Source organism: Ammodytes marinus, assembly GCF_949987685.1.
Source record: "Ammodytes marinus genome assembly, chromosome: 6".
NCBI lineage: Eukaryota > Metazoa > Chordata > Actinopteri > Uranoscopiformes > Ammodytidae > Ammodytes > Ammodytes marinus.
The window spans coordinates 10,824,734-10,845,791 of record NC_137235.1 but is presented as its reverse complement, the minus strand read 5'-3'; the positions used below and the strand labels follow the sequence as shown (position 1 = coordinate 10,845,791).

Genomic DNA, 21,058 nt, shown 5'->3' with positions numbered 1-21,058 from the left:
ATCAATAAACATTTTTACATCAGTGCATGCATAATCTAATAAAAATGAAAGCATTTGTTTCCTCCCACTCTGCTCTTTATGTCTTTGAAAGGCCCTTTGTGTCCTCATGTGTGTGAAACGGTTCAGAGGTAGCTAGTTATTAAAGGGGATATCTTTTTGCTGCTCATTTGATCCCCATCTCCATGCCCTAATCCTCGTCCTCTCTAAATTGCCCCTCTGGCAATAGTGATTGTGGTACTAGGCAGGCTAAGAGCTTCCTAACAAACTCACACATACAAATTTACACACACGCACACACACTTGCACATATACTCACACACAATACCCCATGTATGTATTTGAATAGCTTTGTGTGTTTGTGAATACTTGCATATCCCCCCTACTACCTCTTTGTCCCTCCCAGGGCTGAGAATGAGTGATAAATTCACCCCTCAATTTCTTCCTGGATTATTCCACATGCAGGGTTTAGGTCAATTGAATGTAACCCTTGACTAGTGACAGTATATCTATATCCATTTAGGCTGTAAATAGAATAATAGAACCGCTGGCAGTGTGTTAATGACCTGTGTGTTCCCAAAGGGTAAACATAGCATCACATACTTTTATCAGAAAGTGGACAAGTGTTTTTATTTAGTCTTGTCCAGTTTAATTGGCGTTAAATTGCTTATTTGTAAACTGTAAACTGCACCTGGTCCAGCTGTGTGGAAAAATAAAAAAATAAAAAATAGTAGTGGAGATATTTACCACTTCAAAATTGTTCACATGTGATCTGTCTTGTTAAGCTAATGCACCTGAGTGTTTTTGTATGTTTGTACTTGTGCATGTGTATATGTGTGTACACCGCACACTTATTGCTTCCTTGTTTGTATTGTGTACTGTACAATAGAAAGTTTTGCATTGTTGTTGTTTTTTGTGGTTGTAATTGTTGTTGTTTGAGTTTTTTGTGTGCTGCGAGTTCTCCGGTCTCAGGCTTTTCTCTCACCTGACCATCTATTCCAAGGTCAGCTTTTCAGCGGGCTTACAAGGGAATGATACAGAAGATTATTGCCTCGATCAATAAGCTCAAAATGAAGCAAGGGGGAGTTTACTTTATTGACTTGCCCGTGTACAGTGGCATTTTTAACGTTTAATTGTCTCTCTGTATTTAGAGCAAACTCCCATTTAGTGCCCGACAACTGTGCCTTCCCAGGCCTTCCTCGTCTGGCTTGCCAATCACCGGGGCACCATTTAAAACCGCCCCTGGTAGCTTCATTATTAACATTGTTATGCTGCCCTGTTGTACCGTGTGAGACATTCTGAAAAGCAAATAAATAAATGAATGGCTGTATATATTCCGTTAGCTCTCTCTTGTCTTTCCCTCTCTCTCCGATGCATGATTCTCCGTCTGTGGAGATTTTTTAGCAAAACTCAGGGTGCGTTTGGGTATCAAAGCTGTGTTCCCTTCAGCTTGCAATCGACAGCGCAACAAACCCTCCGGTCCACATTCCTACCAGGGAGCTTGAGGCTAAACCGAAGAGAAATCTGAGTGTGTCAAACTCAATATTCCTCCATAATGTACTAGGCCTCTCTCTCTCTCTCTGGCGCATGCTTGATCAATTTCATTTATTCATCTTTCCAGGCAGAGCGATCCCTCTTGTTTTTCTATATCTATTTCATCATCATCCTCTTCTTCTCGTTCTTCTTTTCATTGCTTCTTTTTTCTCCTCCTCCTTCAGGCCCTGGCCGGTGAAATACTTTCAGACATTCAAGAGGTCAAGCAGCAGTTGATGAAGGGGAGGAGGTTGAGGCAGGCCAACGCTGTGGCGGCAAAGGGCGGCCTCTCAGCCAAGTCCATGATCAAAGCCAAATCCATCGCCGCCTCCATCCTCAATATGTCAGAGAATGATCTCGCCGACATAATGGACACTGATCAGGTAAGGGGCCAAGAGACAGTGAGGGGGCCAACATTCTACACAAAACGCTAGCTTGAGGAATCTATATTATCAAGTCTTGATTATGCCCAGAGCGCTCAACATACCTAGAAAAGATGTTCTGTACTGTACAATTTTAAAAACATTTCTGAAAGTTTTCTGGGTTTTATTTATTTTTTGCTTTAGTGATTGTACTAGAGAAGAGGAAGGGACATTATATCATAAGCGCCAACTTGTACCTTAGGTGTCTTCTTCGTCAATTGAGGCCAACTACATTAAATGGAGCTGTACCATAACTGTGTCATATCCCTTTGGAACATATACTGTAGATTGCCATTGGTGTAGAGGAGAAGACATATGGAGAAACTGAAGCCGTCTGTTCTTAGTTCCTTTCACTTGTTTCTAACCTAGCTGGAAAACTCTGCTTCTATCTGACCTTCTCTTACTGATGGGTAGATAGTGTTTTGCAAGTAAGCAATGTTGAAGACTGAGTAAAGGTGAACCACACACCAAGGCACTAATCTGTTGGGAAGGTGTAGTAGCGCAATGGGAGAACGGATGTGGCTTCATGTTTAAAGCAGGGAAGTTCTTGCTCTCGACAAGATCAAAAACCTGTCATCACCCACGGCAGCCAGTCAACCTGATATAAGATTTAATGTTGCTCAAGTTGAGTAAGTGCAACCCTCTTCTTTTCTGCTGAAAGCAGTCGATGAACGGAAAAAATCTGATTCTATTGACCGCTGTCCGCCTGCAAAAGTTTACAAACTCTTTTCCAACTTGCTGGCCCTTTCTCTACCATAGATCATAGCAAGCCGTGTCATCAATTAGCAAACCCCATGTTACAATCAACCTCCCGTCCCTGGGGACTTCCTCCCATCTATCACAGGATGAGAGAGGGTGCACCAGGCACTTACTCACACTTGAAACCAATTTTAGCCCTTTGCAGCCCAGCTCCACCCAGGAGATGACAGGGAACATTTTCTCACTTGACGAAAAGTCCCCCTCATGAGAGCTGAAACGTCTGTGGGTAAAAAAAAAAACACTCTCTCTTCTCCCTACCACTAGTTTTCTCTGTCGTTTTAATCGTGGCTAATTGGCTGGCTGCTCGGTGCCCTAACGTGGTGGGTGTGTTTTTGCTGTTTTGTTAATTGAACATTCATAGATCACAGCACTGTTGAAATGCAAACACCCAGCATTGTAAAAATGTTGTGTCACAGGGTGAGGTTGACTGTGATTATGTTTTACTGAGTTTCATATTGGTATGTTGGGAATAGAACCCAAGATAAATGTTCTGTTTCTGTTGTTCATGTGCCTGGGTGTTGAGATGGCTGTCTTTTCACTTGTGCACTTATTGAATCTACTGCACGATAGTGTGTGTCTGTATCGAAGTGTTTAAGTTTGGGTTGGAGGTAACTCAAAAACCAAGTGCACCTGACTTTACCCAGCCTCAACCAGCAGATTAAACTTCACTAGTTGTCAGCTTTTGAAAATGTATGTACAGTTCACAACCAACCAAATATGAAGTCAACTTTATGGTCAATTCTGCAATACATGCCAGACTAATAGAGGAATCGAAAAAATACGTTTCCCTCTGACCGATGGTGCAATAAGTACAAAGGATAAAAAAAGATAAGTTACATATACATTTAAGGCACAGCCAAGCGGTATCGTAAGCTAAATAAATAGAAAATGTGTATAATTATAATATAAAGGACATAATGTACAATAATGTGCACTATACAGGAAACTAAAGAAATTGGAAATGTACAATAAAAGGGAATAACAATTTACAGACCAAGTTTTAAATATAGGGGAGAACGGGGTAATATGTCACACGGGTAGGTTGTCACAATCGTTATATCTCGGAACCAGAAGGGGCTGTCTGTTAAATGTTGGTATGTAAATATCCACAACTGGGATCAGAGGTGACCTACATAGTCTTCCTTGGAGTTAGACTGCTGAATTTGAGGTGAGAGGACTGTTAGTGTTTTTCATGTCAAATTGAAAATATTTAGCTCCTCAGTATTTTTCTTCTAGGCTTTTACACAATGGGTTTATAACAAAACACTTGTTACCCTAAACAAGTGTGAAGGGTAAGCTAATAGTTTAGACTGTTTTTAGCAAGCTAATTAGTTGTCAGATGGTTGTTGGCCTTGATGCTAGCAAGAAATTCCAGTTGGGGTTGGTCGTCCCATTTTTTGGGGGGTTGGTTGTCACATGTTATCCAAAGGGTGCAGCCAGGAAAGGAACCCAATAACAAAAGAAAATGTCAAGCTGTATCCTCACTGACACCCCAGAGAAGGAGATAATAGAGCAGGAAAGGCAGCTAGCATGCAAAAGAGAAAAAGGGCAACAAAATCAAAACGACCCAGTGCATCCCAAACTAGACCAGTTACCAAGGCTACTGCACCCCAGTGCACTCCACCCCAGCTGGGGAAGAAACAGAAGAGAAAGAGACAGGAGGAGGAATCTTCATCAGATGAAGAGGATAGTTTGTGTTTGGTTTGTATGGAAATGTTCTCTCCAGCACCCATTCAGGGGAGGTAAGGGAGAAGTGTTGTATGTGCAACCAGTGGGCACACAATTTCTGCTTAGTTAGTGAGCAGACCCTACATTTGCCATCACTGTAACTAAGATAGTGAATGTGTGTATCCTAGTTGAGTAGGCTATTATTGTAAGACCTATTTGTTTTGTTATTTATGTTGTTACATTCAGTAGGTTGGTCTTAATATGGATTTCCTTTTTGTTTATTTCTTGCTCATTTTGTGTTAAGATGCATAAAGTTATGTAGGCCTATTTTTCAACTTGACAATGAAATTAAACTTTCAAATTTAGTTCTGCTTTCTTGCCTTCTTTTTAAGATGTTTCCCATTAAGATAACATTGTGACAAACAACCCCATAGTATGTGACAACCAACCCCTTGATGGGGTTGGTTGTCACAATGTGTTAGAGTGTCTTTGATGGTACATTTCTTCTTTATTACAATAAGTTAGAAAAAGTCAGGGGTTTACATTTCAAGCCGCCAACACCTTAAGCTTCAATTTAATGTAGGAATGACTATTGAAAGATGTTTAGGTGATGAGCAATTCTCACTAGAGTAAAAAGTGTGCCTACTTACCCCGGTCTCCCCTAATTCAGAGGTCCAACTGTGTTGAGATTTAACTATACTCGTTTTTAGAATTGTGATTTATTATTCCCGCCCTTGGTGACACATTTTTTCCAGTACTTTTAATAGACTCTACTTTTTAGTAGATTATATGTTTTTTTCTTTGGACTTGAGAATGCGACATGAGGTTATCGGGAGGTCCCTGCAGGCTTTCAACAAGTCCAATACATAGCAAGTGTATTTATTTATTCACTTGGTTGTTGTGATACCAGTCTGCTGAATTAGAGCTCATGGCTCAATGGGATTGCTTTTACTTTTTTAGTTTTACTTTAAAATGAGAAAACTCTTTGCCAACACAGCTACTTTTCTTTAGTTTGGCAGATTTTTCTCGTCAACATATTTGCAGAGGGGGAAGAAATGACAGGAGCTCTTCTGGTATCCTTTAAACCACCAGTGCTTCAGTCACTCAAGGTTGTTTTAAAAAAATAAACGGCCTTTAATTAATTTGGTGAGACATTCAAAGTACACTATGTACAGCAGTTTTTAACAGTGTAGGGCCATGGCACTTCTTTCTTAAATCAATGAATTTCTGTATTGCATGCATATCAAAATGTTTTAGTGATGCATTTCTAGCTGTGGTTATATCTTAGAGGGGAATTTGGGGAAAAGATGACCTTCCATTTATTCCAAAAGCTACATATTTTCTTACCTTCAAAACTTAAGTCTTGTTTTCTTAATTTGTCCCTGCAATAAAGGGAGCTTTTTGGTTTGAGTTATTTTACTGAACAGACAAGGCTGTGTGTGTTTGTTCTGTAGAACAGACAGCATAGCAACAAAAGTGAGATTTTTGGGATAATAGTTTGGTTGTACAGTATAAATTTAAACTGAAAATTCAAGTTTTGATCTTGTATTTTGAAAAATAAAACAATGTGTTCAAATTAAAATAATTTTTCATTGAGTGTCAATGTGAATTCAATTCCATTCTGAAATGATTTTGAATAAATTATTCTAAAAATGTTTGTTGAGTGGAGAATGTAAAAATTTAGTGTGGCTATTGAACTGCACACTCTTGCATATTTTGTTTGTTTAGTTTTTATAATCTTTTAATTGATTTAAAAAAAAAAAAAAAAATCAAGCAGAAACTTATATCTGCTCCCGAGCACGCAAACACAAATAGAAACACAATCAAAATGTGGTATATGTCCAAAGAAGGTGTTAGAGTGCTCAAACAATAACTACTTCAAACATGCTCACACACATGTATTATGGTGCACTTAGTTATTTGCCTCTATCCATTCTATAGCGTGCAGCAGAGGACCAGAGAGAGGGCCGAGCAGCTCCAGGCTCCCTGGGCATCTTGTTGTGGAGTTAATGATCCAGATGTAATAAGGCTATAATTGCCGGGCCAGTTTGTTTTGCACCTAATGTTTGATGAAGGGGTCAGTGCTTTGTTATATATCTACCAAGGGTGGACAATCGTACACTCTCTCTCTCTCGCTAACGCACTATACACTCTTACACAGGCCATGTTAAACCCTGTGGCCGGCTTGGAGGCAGTAGTCATACAGAGGCCTCCTCTTTCACACTCTTTGTCTTCCTCGCTAATATATTATAAACACACACTCATTCATCCTTGATCTCTACCTTGTTCTCAGTAACTCTCTTGCACTAGTCACAAAACGTCCAGACACTGAAACTAGCCTAGACTATACTGCTATCACCAAGGATCACACAAATAATGGCCACCAGGGTGAAACACGGACTTAATCCAGTCAAGTCAAGGTTGTAAGGGGCTGCTCACTGAGTGTCTTAATGAATTGTTCAGAATGTTGGCCTGTAGGAAATGCTTGCTTACCAAAAAAAAGTACAACAGTTACAGCATTTTATTATTGTGGCAAGACCAATGCATATCAACCACACAAATAAAACCCGGAAAACATGTACAGATGTGTTTCCTTTTTGTTTTATTGTACTAAACATGTCTTCACGGTTGAGAATGTATCTCCAATCTGCTACTCTGTATTAAACGGTAGAGATAACAATGATTGATATGCACAATAATACTTGACAATAATTTCCTGCAAACCAACATTTGTCTTTCTGACTCAGGTTAACGTTGCTATGAATGTTGGGTCATTTTCAGAGCACAGCACACCCATGAGGCAGTATACAGTCTATGGGCAGTACAAGGCTCGTCACAAGGCTTCTCTTTATACATGAGTAGCAAGCAAACATATACTGGTGAACCTTGCCAATGAGTCTCCAGAGAGATTTTTCAAGGTGGTGTGATGCTACAACTCGGCCCTCAAGCTGGAGAGTCACAGAGGACAATGTTAAGACAGTGGCAGGTTCTCTCACATTCAGTATCAAGAAAACCTTTAGTACGTACAAAAGGCAGAGATTCCTAGAATTTCCTAGAATGCATTATGTCAAGTCACTGAGATGATTTCTGTATCCATGTTTTATCTTTCAGTCTCCATCATGTCATTGCATGTACTGTATTTTAATTGATGTTTTGTTTGCAGGGGACAGGGGCCCATTCAGACAGTCCAGGGGACCAGGAGTGGATCAACCACCTCAACTACATCCTCCAGCAGAAGGTTAGACTCACAAAAATGATCACAAAAGTTCCTCATTTCTGCACATACACAGGGATGAGACTCCTGGCAGCGTCCCTTCATAGTAAATATGTCTTCAGACTAACACAGCTCTGAGTTGACGTGTAGATTTGAGGCACAACTGTTGTCCGGAGCCTCAAGAGCAACAGAAAATCCTATTGAAAAATGTAGATTGAAATTGAACGGAATGGTACTAATTATTTTTTTTTTTCAAACTTACACTGGTTTCATATCCTTACGATTACCAGTGGGACTATGATCTGTTTTGTTTAATATAAGTTAAAAGGATAATTGTCACCTGTCATACACTCACTCAGTAGCCTATATGTGACACGTTAGAATAGTGGCGAGTCATATCTGTCTAACAACACATTTGTATCTGAATAAACTATACAGAATATAATACTTATAAAGTACATTTTTATGTTTTATAGAGACTTATATTAAAAATTGATTTGTTTTGCCATATGTAGATTTTATGTTTGATAATTTAGATTAAGAATAATACATTGTAAGTTTCATTGAAAGATAACTTTACTCTGGGTACATAGCTCCAAATAATTTAAATACCAAGACATTTTTCGACTCTTTTTGTGTGTGTAATTGATGTAGCCTTGATTTTTCATGTGTGATCTCTAGGTGTTCGCATTTCCATAATAGAAATTTTGGGCCCCAGTTTCACCCAAGTATACAGCAATTGTAGAAGGAATTTTAGCTCTCCAACGTGTCCTGCTCCATGCTCTGAAAAACCCCAAACAATGATGCAAAAGATAAAACAAAGAAAAGCAACTTCATCCTTACCGTGGTGTGTGTGTGTGTGTGTGTGTGTGTGTGTGTGTGTGTGTGTGTGTGTGTGTGTGTGTGTGTGTGTGTGTGTGTGTGTGTGTGTGTGTGTGTGTGTGTGTGTGTGTGTGTGTGTGTGTGTGTGTGTGTGTGTGTGTGTGTGTGTGTGTGTGTGTGTGTGTGTGTGTGTGTGTGTGTGTGTGTGTGTGTGTGTGTGTGTGTGTGTGTGTGTGTGTGTGTGTGCACAGCCACTCATCTGTGAGTGCTCTGCTGGAGCTTTACTCGAGTGCTGTCAACGTCTGCTCTCTGTGATATGTGTATGATTGAGAGTGTCGAGTGTGTGTATGTGTCTTGTCTGTGTTCTTGTCAGCGGCTGCTGCAGGCACTCATGCGTCGCCTCCGCACCACGACACACACCAGACACAGTTCTCTTGTTCCCCAGATCTTCTTCTGACCTTTCCACCTTCCTCTCCCCCTCCCACACACACACACACACACACACACACACACGCACGCACGCACGCACGCACGCACGCACGCACGCACGCACACACACACACACACACGCACACAACATTCTACTGAATCCATGTCTTTCCCTTCTAGCTGGACAGCTCTCAGTCCCTGTTCTCTGTCTCTCTCTGCCATCCTCCACTGTCCTGCATTCCTCTCTCTCTCTCCCTCTCTCTCTCTCTGGCTCAGACCCCGAGGCAGCTTGTTAGTGGGGAACTAAATATTGATTTGGTGGGCCTGTCGATGCCGGGAGAATGAGCTAGTGTCCACCAGAGACCTCGGCACCGGCAGCCTGCTATCGACGTTTTCCGTGGGCAGAACAGGGGTGGTGGAGGGGAGGGGGGGGGGGGGATGGAGATGGTGTGGAGAGGAGTGGAGGAGGAGGAGAGCAGAGTATGACAAGGCTGAGACTTGCCCCTAGGTCCCTTTGGGGACCGCTGGGACCGCGGCCTTCATCCCTCCCTCACCGCAGCAGACTTTTTCTATCCCCTTTCAAGTCCATCTTGTTCAGTTTTTTGTTTATTTATTTCAAAATGTTCCTCTCTTCTTTCTATCTGCTTTCTAAAAGTGTATTATTATATCAAGGGGACCGTGTTGTAAGGGCCGATGTGACTTGTAACAATTGCTTAGATCATGGGAAGGGTCCGTGTGGACGCCTTAAGCCCCTGCCAGTTGGTTGGTTAAGGTAGATCTCTTGATTTCACATCATTAAACCCACTATGATAAATTGCCTGTATTACACATGTCCGCTGGTGCTGAGAAGTGAGCGTTTTCTTAGTGGAGGAATACACTTCAAAAGCGATGGTACTGTGTGCCCCCTTTGCCTCTCTATTCTCTGTCATAGCTTATGAAAGGCTCACCAAGCAGAACATCTGTGAAGTGGAATGGCCTGTTCTGTCACCCTGCCTATGACACTAATAACACACCCCCCTAATAGTGATATGATCTCACCCCCGCGCTGCACTCACACACAGACACACACACTCTCCTCCGGCTAAAAAAGACACACAGACAGAAATAGACCCAGTGAAAGGAAAGATGAGGGAGATCCATGTCCTTAACTGGCTGGCTGTCACTGAAAGAGGCTGAGGATGTGTCCATCCGCGTGTGTACGTGGCGGTATGTGTACATATTTGTGTGTGTGTGTGTGTGTGTGTGTGTGTGTGTGTGTGTGCACTCTCACGACAGCCTCATCTTGTCACTGTCAGTGCCTAATGGAGCCGCCAGTGGGACAGCACTTTATTATCTCAGTGGCCCTGTCAATAGCAAAGCCATCACTCACTCTGTGTATGTGTGTTGCAGATGTGAAGGAGCTGCAGAGTCTCTTGTATATATGTGTGTGTGTGTGTGTGTGTGTTTGTCTGTGTGTGTGTGTTTGTCTGTGTGTGTGTGTGTGTGTGTGTGTGGGGTGGGTGTGTGTGTGTGTGTGTGTGTGTGTGCCTGTCTCTGTGTGTCCCTGTCTCTGTGTGTGGGCCAATGTTCCCCATCACTGTCATGTGCTGCTGCCACATGTCAACATAACAAGAAAGAGAGACGTCCGCAGCACATATACTGTGTTGAATTACTGCTTCCTTCATGCCAAAGTGGTGGCATACATTTTCTGGAGCACCCTCCTCACTGCTGCCCAACATGTCCGCCCAGAAACCAAATGAAACATTGCGTTCATCTCCTGCTCTCTCACCTCCACTGGTGTGTTAATGAAATCAACGCGTACGCCTCTCAGTGGAGAGCCACCGTTCAGTTCAGGATCTAGGGACGCTACTATCTAATAATCCTGAGCAGGCCAGGGGGTGTACTGTATGGCTCCACTGCAGCCCACCATGAAAAAGGCCAGCAGTGAAGATGGAGTGTCCATGTGGGGCCACAGGGTCCAGGCACCGGCCCGGGGAAACATTGATTTAATTGCCTTTGGTTTATTTGTGGAGTCCTAATTATTGACTGGAGGTAGAATTTAATGGGCCAAGTCTTTATGAAGACAGGGAAATGACTGGCTTCTGCTGCTGGCCAATAATGAACAGGAGGAGCATGTGTGTGTGCGCATGCAAGCGTGTGTGCACATGCATGCAAACACACACCGCGCTTCCTCCAGATAATTTTTCAGACTCATTTTGTACACGCACACACCCCCATCGCAAGCCTCATGACAGCATAATAACATTTAAAAAGTCATTGACTCTGTTGATTTCTTTACGAGAGGACAGCGCTTTGGTTTACTGGTATGGGGTGGCGCTGAGGGCCTGCTAACATTTACCTCGCAATCACACCCAGGGGAGACGTACAGGCATCACTTCTTATCAGCCTCCAAACTATAACAAGCAGGTGAACATTACATTAAGACAGTAGTAGAAGAAACAGGCCGGACCAATCTGGAAGGGCCTTTATGGATGGACTACAGGGTCGAAGTAATTCCTATTATTTCTAACTCTTTATCGGACTTAGGGGAAAGGGGGGGGGGGGGGCTGCTGTAGATCTGTTAGAATGGTACATGGCATAATTTATCTAAAGTTAAATTACAGACTTTATTCATGTCACTTCTTATCAAAGCTTCTCATCATACTGGCACTTCCTTAAGGCATTACATCATTAACCCTCGGTATGAAACATATCAAAGGCTCCATGCCTTACAGTGCTAATGTACCGAGAAAGTTTTCCATTGTTGTCGGAGCTGCGAGGGCGAGGAGCAGCCAGTGTGTTGTGTTGTGTTGTGTGGCTCATTATGCCTTCTGTAATGACAAGGAACAGCTCCGAGTCCCACACTTCTCTCTCTCTCTGAAGGAAAGTGACTCTAATTAAGCCTCATTTAATGATTGGGCTAATTAAATCAGCCACTCTTTTTCCGTCTCTGTAAGTGTGTTTGTATGTGTGTGGAGGGGACTCGAGCCGATGCCTTTGTACTGTAAATATGTCACGAGGAACGGTGGCGGGGACTAGCAGGGGAGGGTTCCCAGTAGGAGGCTATGCTGTTAGAGTTGTTATTAATGCCACAGCTCAAAGGGACTTTTTCAGTGTGTTCAACTTGCACTTCACATAAATAGAAACAGCAGATACAGCTTGTTTGGTGCTTGGATATTTAACTGTAGGCAGGGGTGATTACCTAACCAGGCCAGCTTTAATATATCAAACTGCACATTTTTTTAAAGGATCAGTTGAAATAAGGTGAATTATTTTTATAAATATTATTGAGTCACACTATTTCAGAGCTTGAAGATTACTGCCAGTCTACCGATTACCCACGGGTCATCCTTAAGCATTGTGGACTTTACCTCTTTAAGTTAACAAAGAAAGAATTTCCTCATTAGAAGACTTATATTTTAGACACGATAAATTCCCTTCTCGTGACAGTCTGCTGCAGGCACTTCACCAGTACATTACCTAGGTAATGAGCCATACGGTTAATCAGGGGTGTGTTCCTCATTGCTGAGTTCTACCTAAAGGTTGCATCTCTTTTGTATGGATATCACCTTTCTAAATTTATACCCCGACGGTGCCTGAATCACCTCATTTTCACACCTAATGAGTACGAACCTGAAACAAAGACCCGGTGCATTCCTGTGTTTAATCTAGGGTGTATTTAGGTCAGATCCCTAACAAATGCATGTTGCACACCGGAATGATGTTTCCAAACACTGTATCAAGAAAAAGGAGAGATTTTTAATTACAGTATTTGTGGCCCCAAGTGTCCAATTCCCTTTCATATCAGTCTCTAGTGGCCTAAAGGGGAGAAAAGAGAGGGATCTGCTCCACTGCAGGGGTAGGTAATTATGAAGGAGAGGGAGAGAATGGGCTTGTCGGTGCTTTAGTGATTTTCTTACCTGAGCCCCTCTTTGCAAATGTGACATATTCATTATCGGAGATAATCAAATGCAAGACTTTTTAGTGTGGTGCCTTTGTGCTATTTATCCTGCTGCTGTTGTTGTTATTCCCCCGTTTGATAAATTTGATTTTCAAACAAAAGTGAGAAGATCAAAGATCAAAGAGCTGTTTTTCTCCCCCTCTGTGATAAAACTACTAAAACTACTTCTCCCTCACCTTGAATAGTGGCCTAGATTAGAGGCAGTTCACCAGACAGGGACTCAGATTCACAGTAAGGGATCCTTTACCACTGTGAAATAGCTCCTGTCATACCAGTCGCACACAAAAGCTTACTGTTATTTTGAAATGAAACGGTGTATGTATTGATTATTACAATTTATACCATAGTCTGTGTGAATACTCTATTCTGATTGGCTGGAGAACATTCCATAGGTGTGGATTAACCCCTGATGTATGGACACCTAGATGGAACTGTTTACATTCTGTCCACTTTAATGCGTCGCAGGCTCGCCGCTGATTAAACTGTGTTGATAAGGGATTTATAAAGCCTAAAATATCCTGCCGTGCAATAGCCTCTGACCACCACCGGATAGCGCTCGTAACACAAGAGCTGTAGTAACGATAGTAGTAAAATAAAGTGGCTAAACTTAATGTCCTCTGGCTAAACGTCAATGGTGATCTCGTTAAAAACGTGAGTAAGACTCCTGTTTAATTTGAAAAAAGTTTGTAACTGAGTTTACATGTAGCCACCAAAGCCCGGCTTCACTGTCTATCTGGACACAGGCGACTGCTGTCAGTCACTGCCTCACGTAACTTCCCAGTGCAATTTCAACGCACCGTTAAAGCCAAATTCTGTCGTCGCTAGGTCGTATCCTTGGTTGTTCCTATTGACTGGAGTACTGAACTACGTTTTCATTACATAAGAACCTAATAGGTTTGCGATGTGTATTCCAGTTATTATACGAGGTCTCAGGTGTTGCTATGGAAACAAGTTGTTATTGGTTTGAAAAAAATCTAATTTGATCGCAAAAAGGCATGAAAATATAACTGAGTGGTCTAATTATTATTTTTATTAGTAGGTGACTATGGTATAAGCGGGTTAATGCCCTTCGAGGTGTCACTGGTTGCGTTCCGAATCGCATACTCTTTCTTTTTTCTATTCTACATACTACATCCGACGATAAAAAGAATCTAGTTAGGATGCAGTAGGCATACTATTGGGACATACTCTCATATTTCATCATAACATTGCGCTTTGATCTTGCCTCTCTATCCGTCGCATCTCTGTTTGTTTTCATATGGAGGCTTCGTCGAAGTTACGTCACTTCACGTGCGCACTGGATTGTGGGTCAGAATCGCCCAAATAGGATGCACTTTTCAACACTAACAATCTTGGCCGCATGAAGTAGGACATCCGGGTACTTCTAACCATCCTAAATCTGGCCATAAGAATCGGGACATCCTAAATCTTTTTTCTACATACTACAGTCATATGTAAAAGTTTGGGAACCCCTCTCAGCCGGCAATATAATTGACTCTGCTTTCACAAAAAAATATATAAAAGTGGTATGTCTTTAATTTACCAGGAACAGCTAAGTACTGGGATGTTTTCCAAACAAAGATTTTTTGAAAAGCAGTATTTGGTTGTATGAAATAAAATAAAATGTGAAAAACTGGCTGTGCAAAAATATAGGAACCCTTGTGGTTTTGTTGATTTTAATGCCTGTAACAGCATGTAAAACTGATTACTTTAAACACAAAGTTGGTTGGATTATGTTGTTAAGCCTTGAACCTCATAGCAATGTCTGTTTAATCATGAGAAAATGTATTTTAGGTGCCTAAATGCAAGTTGCACTTCTCTTTGACTCTCTGCTGAAGTGAGACGGAATGGGATCATCAAAACAGCTCCCAAAAGATCTGAAAAACAAAGATTGTTCATTGTCATGGTTTAGGGGAAGGCTACGAGAAGCTTTCCCAAAGGTTTCAATCGTCAATTTCGACTGTAGGGAACGTTGTCAGGAAATGGAAGGACACAGGCATAGTGGCAGTTAAACCCAGGCATGGCAGACCAAGAAAAAAACAGGAGCGGCATAGGTGGAGGATTGTGAGAATGGTTGCACACAACCCACAGATCACCTCCAAAGGCCTGCAAGAACATCTGGCTGCAGATGGTGCATCTGTACATCGTTCAACAATTCAGCGCAATTTGCACCAAAACATCTGCTTTTTAAAAAGACCAAATAACTTATTTTTTGTCTCATCAGTCCAAAGCATTTTCTTCCAATATGAAGCTGGCTTGTCTAAATGAGCTTTTGCATACTCCATGCAACTGTATCTGTGGCGTGGGCGCAGAAAGGGCTTCCTTCTCATCACCCGGCCATACAGATGTTTTGGTGCAAATTGCACTGAATTGTAGAACCATGTACAGATACACAATCTGCAGCCAGATGTTCTTGCAGGTCTTTGGAGGTGATCTTTGGGTTGTGTGCAACCATTCTCACAATCCGCCGCATATGCCGCTCTTGTACTTTTCTTGGTCTGCTAGACCTGGGTTTAACTGCAACTGTGCCTGTGTCCTTCCATTCCCTGACAACGTTCCTTACAGTAGAAATTGACAATTGAAACCTTTGGGAAAGCTTCTTGTAGCCTTCCCCTAAACCATGACAATGAATAATCTTTGTTTTTAAGATCTTTTGGGAGCTGTTTTGATGATCGCATTCTGTCTCACTTCTGCAGAGAGTCAAAGAGAAGTGGAACTTGCATTTAGGCACCTAAAATACCTTTTATCATGATTAAACAGACCTTTATATGAGGTTCAAGGCTTAACAACATAATCCAACCAATTTTGTGTTTAAAGTCCTCAGTTTTACATGCTGTTGCATGCATTAAAATCAGCAAGACCACAAGGGTTCCCATATTTTTGCACAGCCAGTTTTTCACATTTTATTTAATTTCATAAAACTAAATACTGCTTTTCAAAAAATCTTTGTTTGGAAAACATCCCAGTACTTAGCTGTTCCTGGTAAATGAAAGACATACCTCTTTTATCTTTTTTGTGTGAAAGCAGAGTCAATTATAATGCCGGCTGAGAGGGGTTCCCAAACTTTTTCATATGACTGTATATAGTAGAAAGTATGCGATTCGGAACGCAACCCATGTATCATGGATTAATTGACTTCGTGAAGGCAACTCTCCTCCGCTGCGCGTCGGACAGTTCTCGCCTCCACGGTGTCCATTAATCCATGATACATGGACACCTCGTCGGGCATTAACCCTTACATAAATATACAAATTACGTTATGATGTTTTACAGGTTCATGTGTACACACTCCTGTGGGACTTATATACCTTTTTTAGGAGAACTTAAAGCATCAACATCAGGCTATTGAGACATGGCTATTTAATTATAAGGTGGTAAACTAGTGATTAACTGCGGAAAGAAACCACTATAAATCACTTGCTGACCGCATGCTGAAATGTGGTTGATTTACCCCCTGATATCCTTTTTAGGCTTTTCAGATTCCCCCTCCCTCTTTACTCTTTCTCATTTAGATATCCAGCAGCCTGACACAATCTTTACTACTATTCACAAATTGGGCCCTTGGAAATAATTGCGCTAACCCGTTCCGAGGGAGATGACAAAAGAGCTGGAATGATCGATCTTTTAAGGGGGAAAAAAAGTTGCCGTGTGTAATGCCACTACCAGACAATGGTCACTGGAGTGCTGCAACTTTGAGCTGCTCCTTGCCTTGAGCTGTGCCCCAGGCTGTGGAATAGCAATGTCATTTAATTGGCTCATGAAAACACCTTTTGCTTGCAGCCCCTATCCTTGCCTCCACGCACACAGTTCAACACACACACACACACACACACACACACACACACACACTTGTCAGTGTCAGTGGCTTTACATGTCAGTTCACTTCTGAAACATGTTCATGAAATCATATCTAGACAAAAGGTATGCTCTGCAGGGCCTGTTGAATAGTAATGGATGTGAGTTAGCATGGCCTTATGCTACAGTAGCTTTTTTTGTGTGTGTGTTGCCAAAGGCGACAGGGCCTCTTGCAGAACAGTGGCTGTGTTGCTGGCTAGCTCTCCTGCCAAAGGGGACAGGGGCCCGGCTAAATCAACTGTAGCATAACATTAGTGCCAGTTCCTAACACTGCCTTAAGGAGCCCAGGGGACCCCACAGAGCAGCTGCATCACAGCTTACCTCCAACCATCCCGTAGGGTGTCGGTCCCCAGCAAAACTCAGCAGTTAGATGAAAGCAGGTGATGGTCCTGCTTGTAACGGTGTGCGTTTGCGTGTGTGTGTGTGAGTGCTTGTGTTTTATTTGTGGCAGAATCTGCTGATGTGAGTCACACACCGTAGGGAGACGAATCAGAACGAAAGGTATTTTATCAAATGCAACAGAGTCATCTATTAACCAAAAGATCCCCTGGCTGTACTCGCTGGCATATATCAACTGTAATGAAGCTTTTTAAAGATGTATTTGTCCTTCTATTTGAATGTTTTCATCCAGTTTTTGATCACAGTTCATTTTTTCTCGTGTAGGATTTTCTGTAATTTTCTGTCATCCCTCCGCTGTCTGTGATAGACCTAAAATGCCTCAAACTGTTTAAGTAATCAATAGGTTGTCTCAACATAGTTTTAACGTCTGTTTTAGGCAAAGATTTCACTCCTGCGAGATTTATCTAGATCATGTTTACCTGTCAGTGTTGTTTACCCATATTCCCATATCAGTGCTTTTAATGATCCAGTCTCCCTCTTTTCTGTCCCATAGAGCCTTGTGTTGTGGCTGTGTCTCTATTTTAGTGGGTTTGTTTGCATAGTTAGTGGCTCTACGTGCAATTAGCTGATTAGGAAAGTGTGTGTGTGTGTGTGTGTGTGTGTGTGTGTGTGTGTGTGTGTGTGTGTGTGTGTGTATGAGAGAGAGAGAGACACACAGAGTGAACTCTCCCTGGGGGACAGAGGCAGAGGGAGATGTCTCAGCAGTTACTTCACTGTAGCGGTTCTCTGAGGAATAGCGCTGTGTTTGATGCACACAGAGCTGCTGGAACTGACTCCCCACTGCACAGTACGCACATGCTCATGTGCGCACACACACACACACACACACACACACACACACACACACACACATTCACACACCCTTCATAGCAAACAGGTCCTTGTGTTCCCTACTCCTGTTACCTTTAATGAAGATGAGAGAGGTGTCAAGGGCCATGGGGACTGCGCATGTGTGTTTTTGTGTGTATGCAAGTTTCCGAGGTTCTTCTCACTCTCCACATTTAAAATTGATAAGACAATGGTTTCAAATCACATTAGAGTATTTAAACAGTGTCAGCTGTAGACCCAGTTTCTATACTTTGTATCTGTTGTGAGTTTGTGTTTATCACGTCAAAGCAACACCATACCTTGTGTTTCCCCCGATGCACATGTTACTCTGCAAAACTACAGCACTTCAGACTCAGGCTATGGTTCAATAGCTTATGCTTTCACATTCTCTTTTAAAAGATCAACAGTGAAAGATATAATGAAACAAATTAAAGTTACTATTTTCAGCTCGGCCAGAGTCCACTTCTCATCCCACGCCATGTGACTGTGAAATTGTTCAGAGAATGATTTTTTTTCCCTCGCTGGAAACAGGCGCTTGTAAAAGGCTGCACATAACTCCAAGTGAATATTTATATGGGTGATACAGTATGAAAGCCTGCCTTTGATCAAGCGCCCTAATGACCATAACATCCTTGTGTTCGATTCGGAGGGAATAACAAAAAATTAGCCAGAACTCTGATGAGCAGCCTGTCCAGCTCCTTTATTTTTCACTTTCCGTCGTTTCCGCGACAACAACTAAGCAAACACAATACAGCAAATTCCTACATATTCGACCTTCGTAGCCCTGAATGATTCAATGGGCAGTGATTTTACTTTCCCAACATAAATACCGTCCAGTCAAAAACACAACAATGCTGCAAATGTCCCCTGTGATGCCTAGTGATGTTTTAATTATGCCTTGAGGCATGTCTGCAGAAGAGTGATCAACTTAAGCCTCGGGGGGTGGGGGGGGGGAGCTAGTGTGTCTTCAGTCCCAACAAAAAAAAAAGCCAATGATTGCCATTTTCTTGTAGTTAAAAGAAAGGTTCTCATTGTTTCCAGCTTTTGGGATAAAAAAAACACTACTTATATGCCCATACATACAACAATAAAGTATTATTCCTACATTAAAAGATCCCTTTCTGACAGGATTTCCATGTATGATAAGGAAGAAAAAAAAAATGTTATGCAAAATTAATTCTAAAATCAGTAGTCTGAGTTTGCTAAATCAAGTGGAAATCTTCCAGCCATAGTCAATTGAGTACAACAATCCCTCTTTGTGTTTCCTCTGTCCTTGCTGAGCTGCAGTGGAGGGATGATAACATGATGAGAGGAATTTGTACTAAAAACACCTCGGTAGATGTGTGTCCTTGATCACTCTGACTGAGACCACTGACGCCTAACATTGGCTTCAACTCTAACCTTTGATTTTGTCCTATATCTCTTATACATTGAAATGTACATTTGGAAGAACAAGACAACAACCACACCAAACGTTAGGGAGAAATATGTATTTGACTTACTTGTGTATGCAGACATCTGATATTAAAAGTGCACATTAAAACACATCATATCAAATCCAAACAGGACACACTTAAACACAATAGAAGCTACATCATAAAAGGAACACTAGATACTCAATTGTGAGTACTGAATCAGGATTTAAAAAAATGAATATAACATCTGCTGAACTGAAGTAGCAGGGCGGTTAAATGTACACATGTGAAGGTGTTGCTTTAAGACACACTTCAAAAACATTTGAACCTATGTAACACTGATTAAGAATGGAAGCCTAGTAGAAAAAGTGAAGTGTGGAATTGCCTGTTAAAACTAGTGCAGTGTAGCCTCTTTTTTTTTCTTTGTCAAAACACTCAACATGGACGGTCCCTCAAAAGTTTCCCAACTCCTGCAGGCCCTATCTGTGGTTCTTTTGTTTCGTAAAAACAGCAAATAGGCTCTCTGAAAAGCTGCCAGGTGTCAAAAATCTTACTTTTTTTTATTTTTTATTTTTTTTGAATGGTAGTGCATTTGTGTGTTTTCCTCATTTTCTCTAACCCCCTTTGTACCGCCGCCCCCACACCCTTTTTTTCTTCTTTCTATCTCTCCCCCCCCCCTCCTCTGCAGATCCCCTCTGCCGGCCAGCTAATGGAGGCTGTGCGCGTGAAGATGAAGGAGAGGAAAGTGCTGACAGAAGAGCTGGCCACGCTTGCAACACCAGTCAGCGAAAAAGCCTCTGACTCCCTGGGCTGAGGCTGGGAAAACTGTCATCCTCTTCTATTTCTCCCTCCCTTCTTTCTCCCCCTCCCCCTCTCCTCCCTGGTTTCTTCACAGTGGGCGCCCGGCCTGAGCCAAGCTGAGCCGGGGCAGCACAACCAATATTTGTGAGGAAAGCGCTGTGGACTCACTCTGGGCCACTGGGCTACCACACAGCAGCTCAGCTTTTGTAAATGAGCCCTCGACATCTGTGTTAGCGCTCATTGCACTGTCTATCAAGCCAAGGCCCCCCTTTAGCGCCAAGCTAATTTACAGTGCAGCCACTACTCTATCTACCCCCACTCTCTCTCTCTCTGTGCAGACCTAGAGGTGATAAGGCAAATGCTTACGCTAATGTTTAAGTTGGACTTTTCTTTTTTACCTCCCTCCCACCCCCCCTAATTTATTTGGTATCTCGTGGACCTCAGGGTGCAGGGACTTGACCCAGCCATGCCAAGTCGACACTTTGAGAAAGTCAAGAGTGCAGCACATAATGTTCTCTGTAAGGGAGTGCATCCATTTTTCTCAGAGCTGATACTACATTGCTCTTGATAGACCCTATCCAACAATTGAAGCCCACTGAATTGTATTTCAGATGCACTGCCAAGTATTTATTTCTGAAGGAAATTATCTTTATGTGTGTGTGTTTGTGGATGTTTTAAATAATCTTCTACCCTGTTAATATTTGTTCTGTTAATAATAAAAAATAGGTAATTATGTTAAATTGCACTACTTCCAACATCGTAACTCCTTAATAAAAACCTATTTCAATCCCTTTTGTCTATGTTTTCTTCTTCAAAGTCTGCATTATGCATTGTAAATGTCATGGCGGTGTTCCGTGTCTAAACAGTGTCCTTCATTAGGTTTGGTTCCAGCAGTTCAAAGGACTCAGTCAGCGTGCGTATAGTGACTGAAGATGCCCTGGTGGACAGCAGGGTTCTCACGCCTCTCTCTTGATTG

The 21,058-nt window shown here is 42.0% G+C and overlaps 1 protein-coding gene across 1 annotated transcript in view; it reads left to right on the top strand.

Moving 5' to 3' along the window:
- The window catches only part of cntln (centlein, centrosomal protein), an 84,543-nt gene extending 63,863 nt beyond the window's left edge, over positions 1-20,680 (top strand). Inside the window, exons 25-27 of the mRNA XM_080028992.1 lie at positions 1,716-1,913; positions 7,543-7,617; positions 19,970-20,680. Of these exons, the coding sequence (XP_079885118.1) occupies positions 1,716-1,913; positions 7,543-7,617; positions 19,970-20,095 (399 nt within the window). The 3' untranslated portion in view covers positions 20,096-20,680. The remainder of the gene's footprint in view (positions 1-1,715; positions 1,914-7,542; positions 7,618-19,969) is intronic.
- The last annotated feature ends 378 nt before the right edge of the window (positions 20,681-21,058 follow it).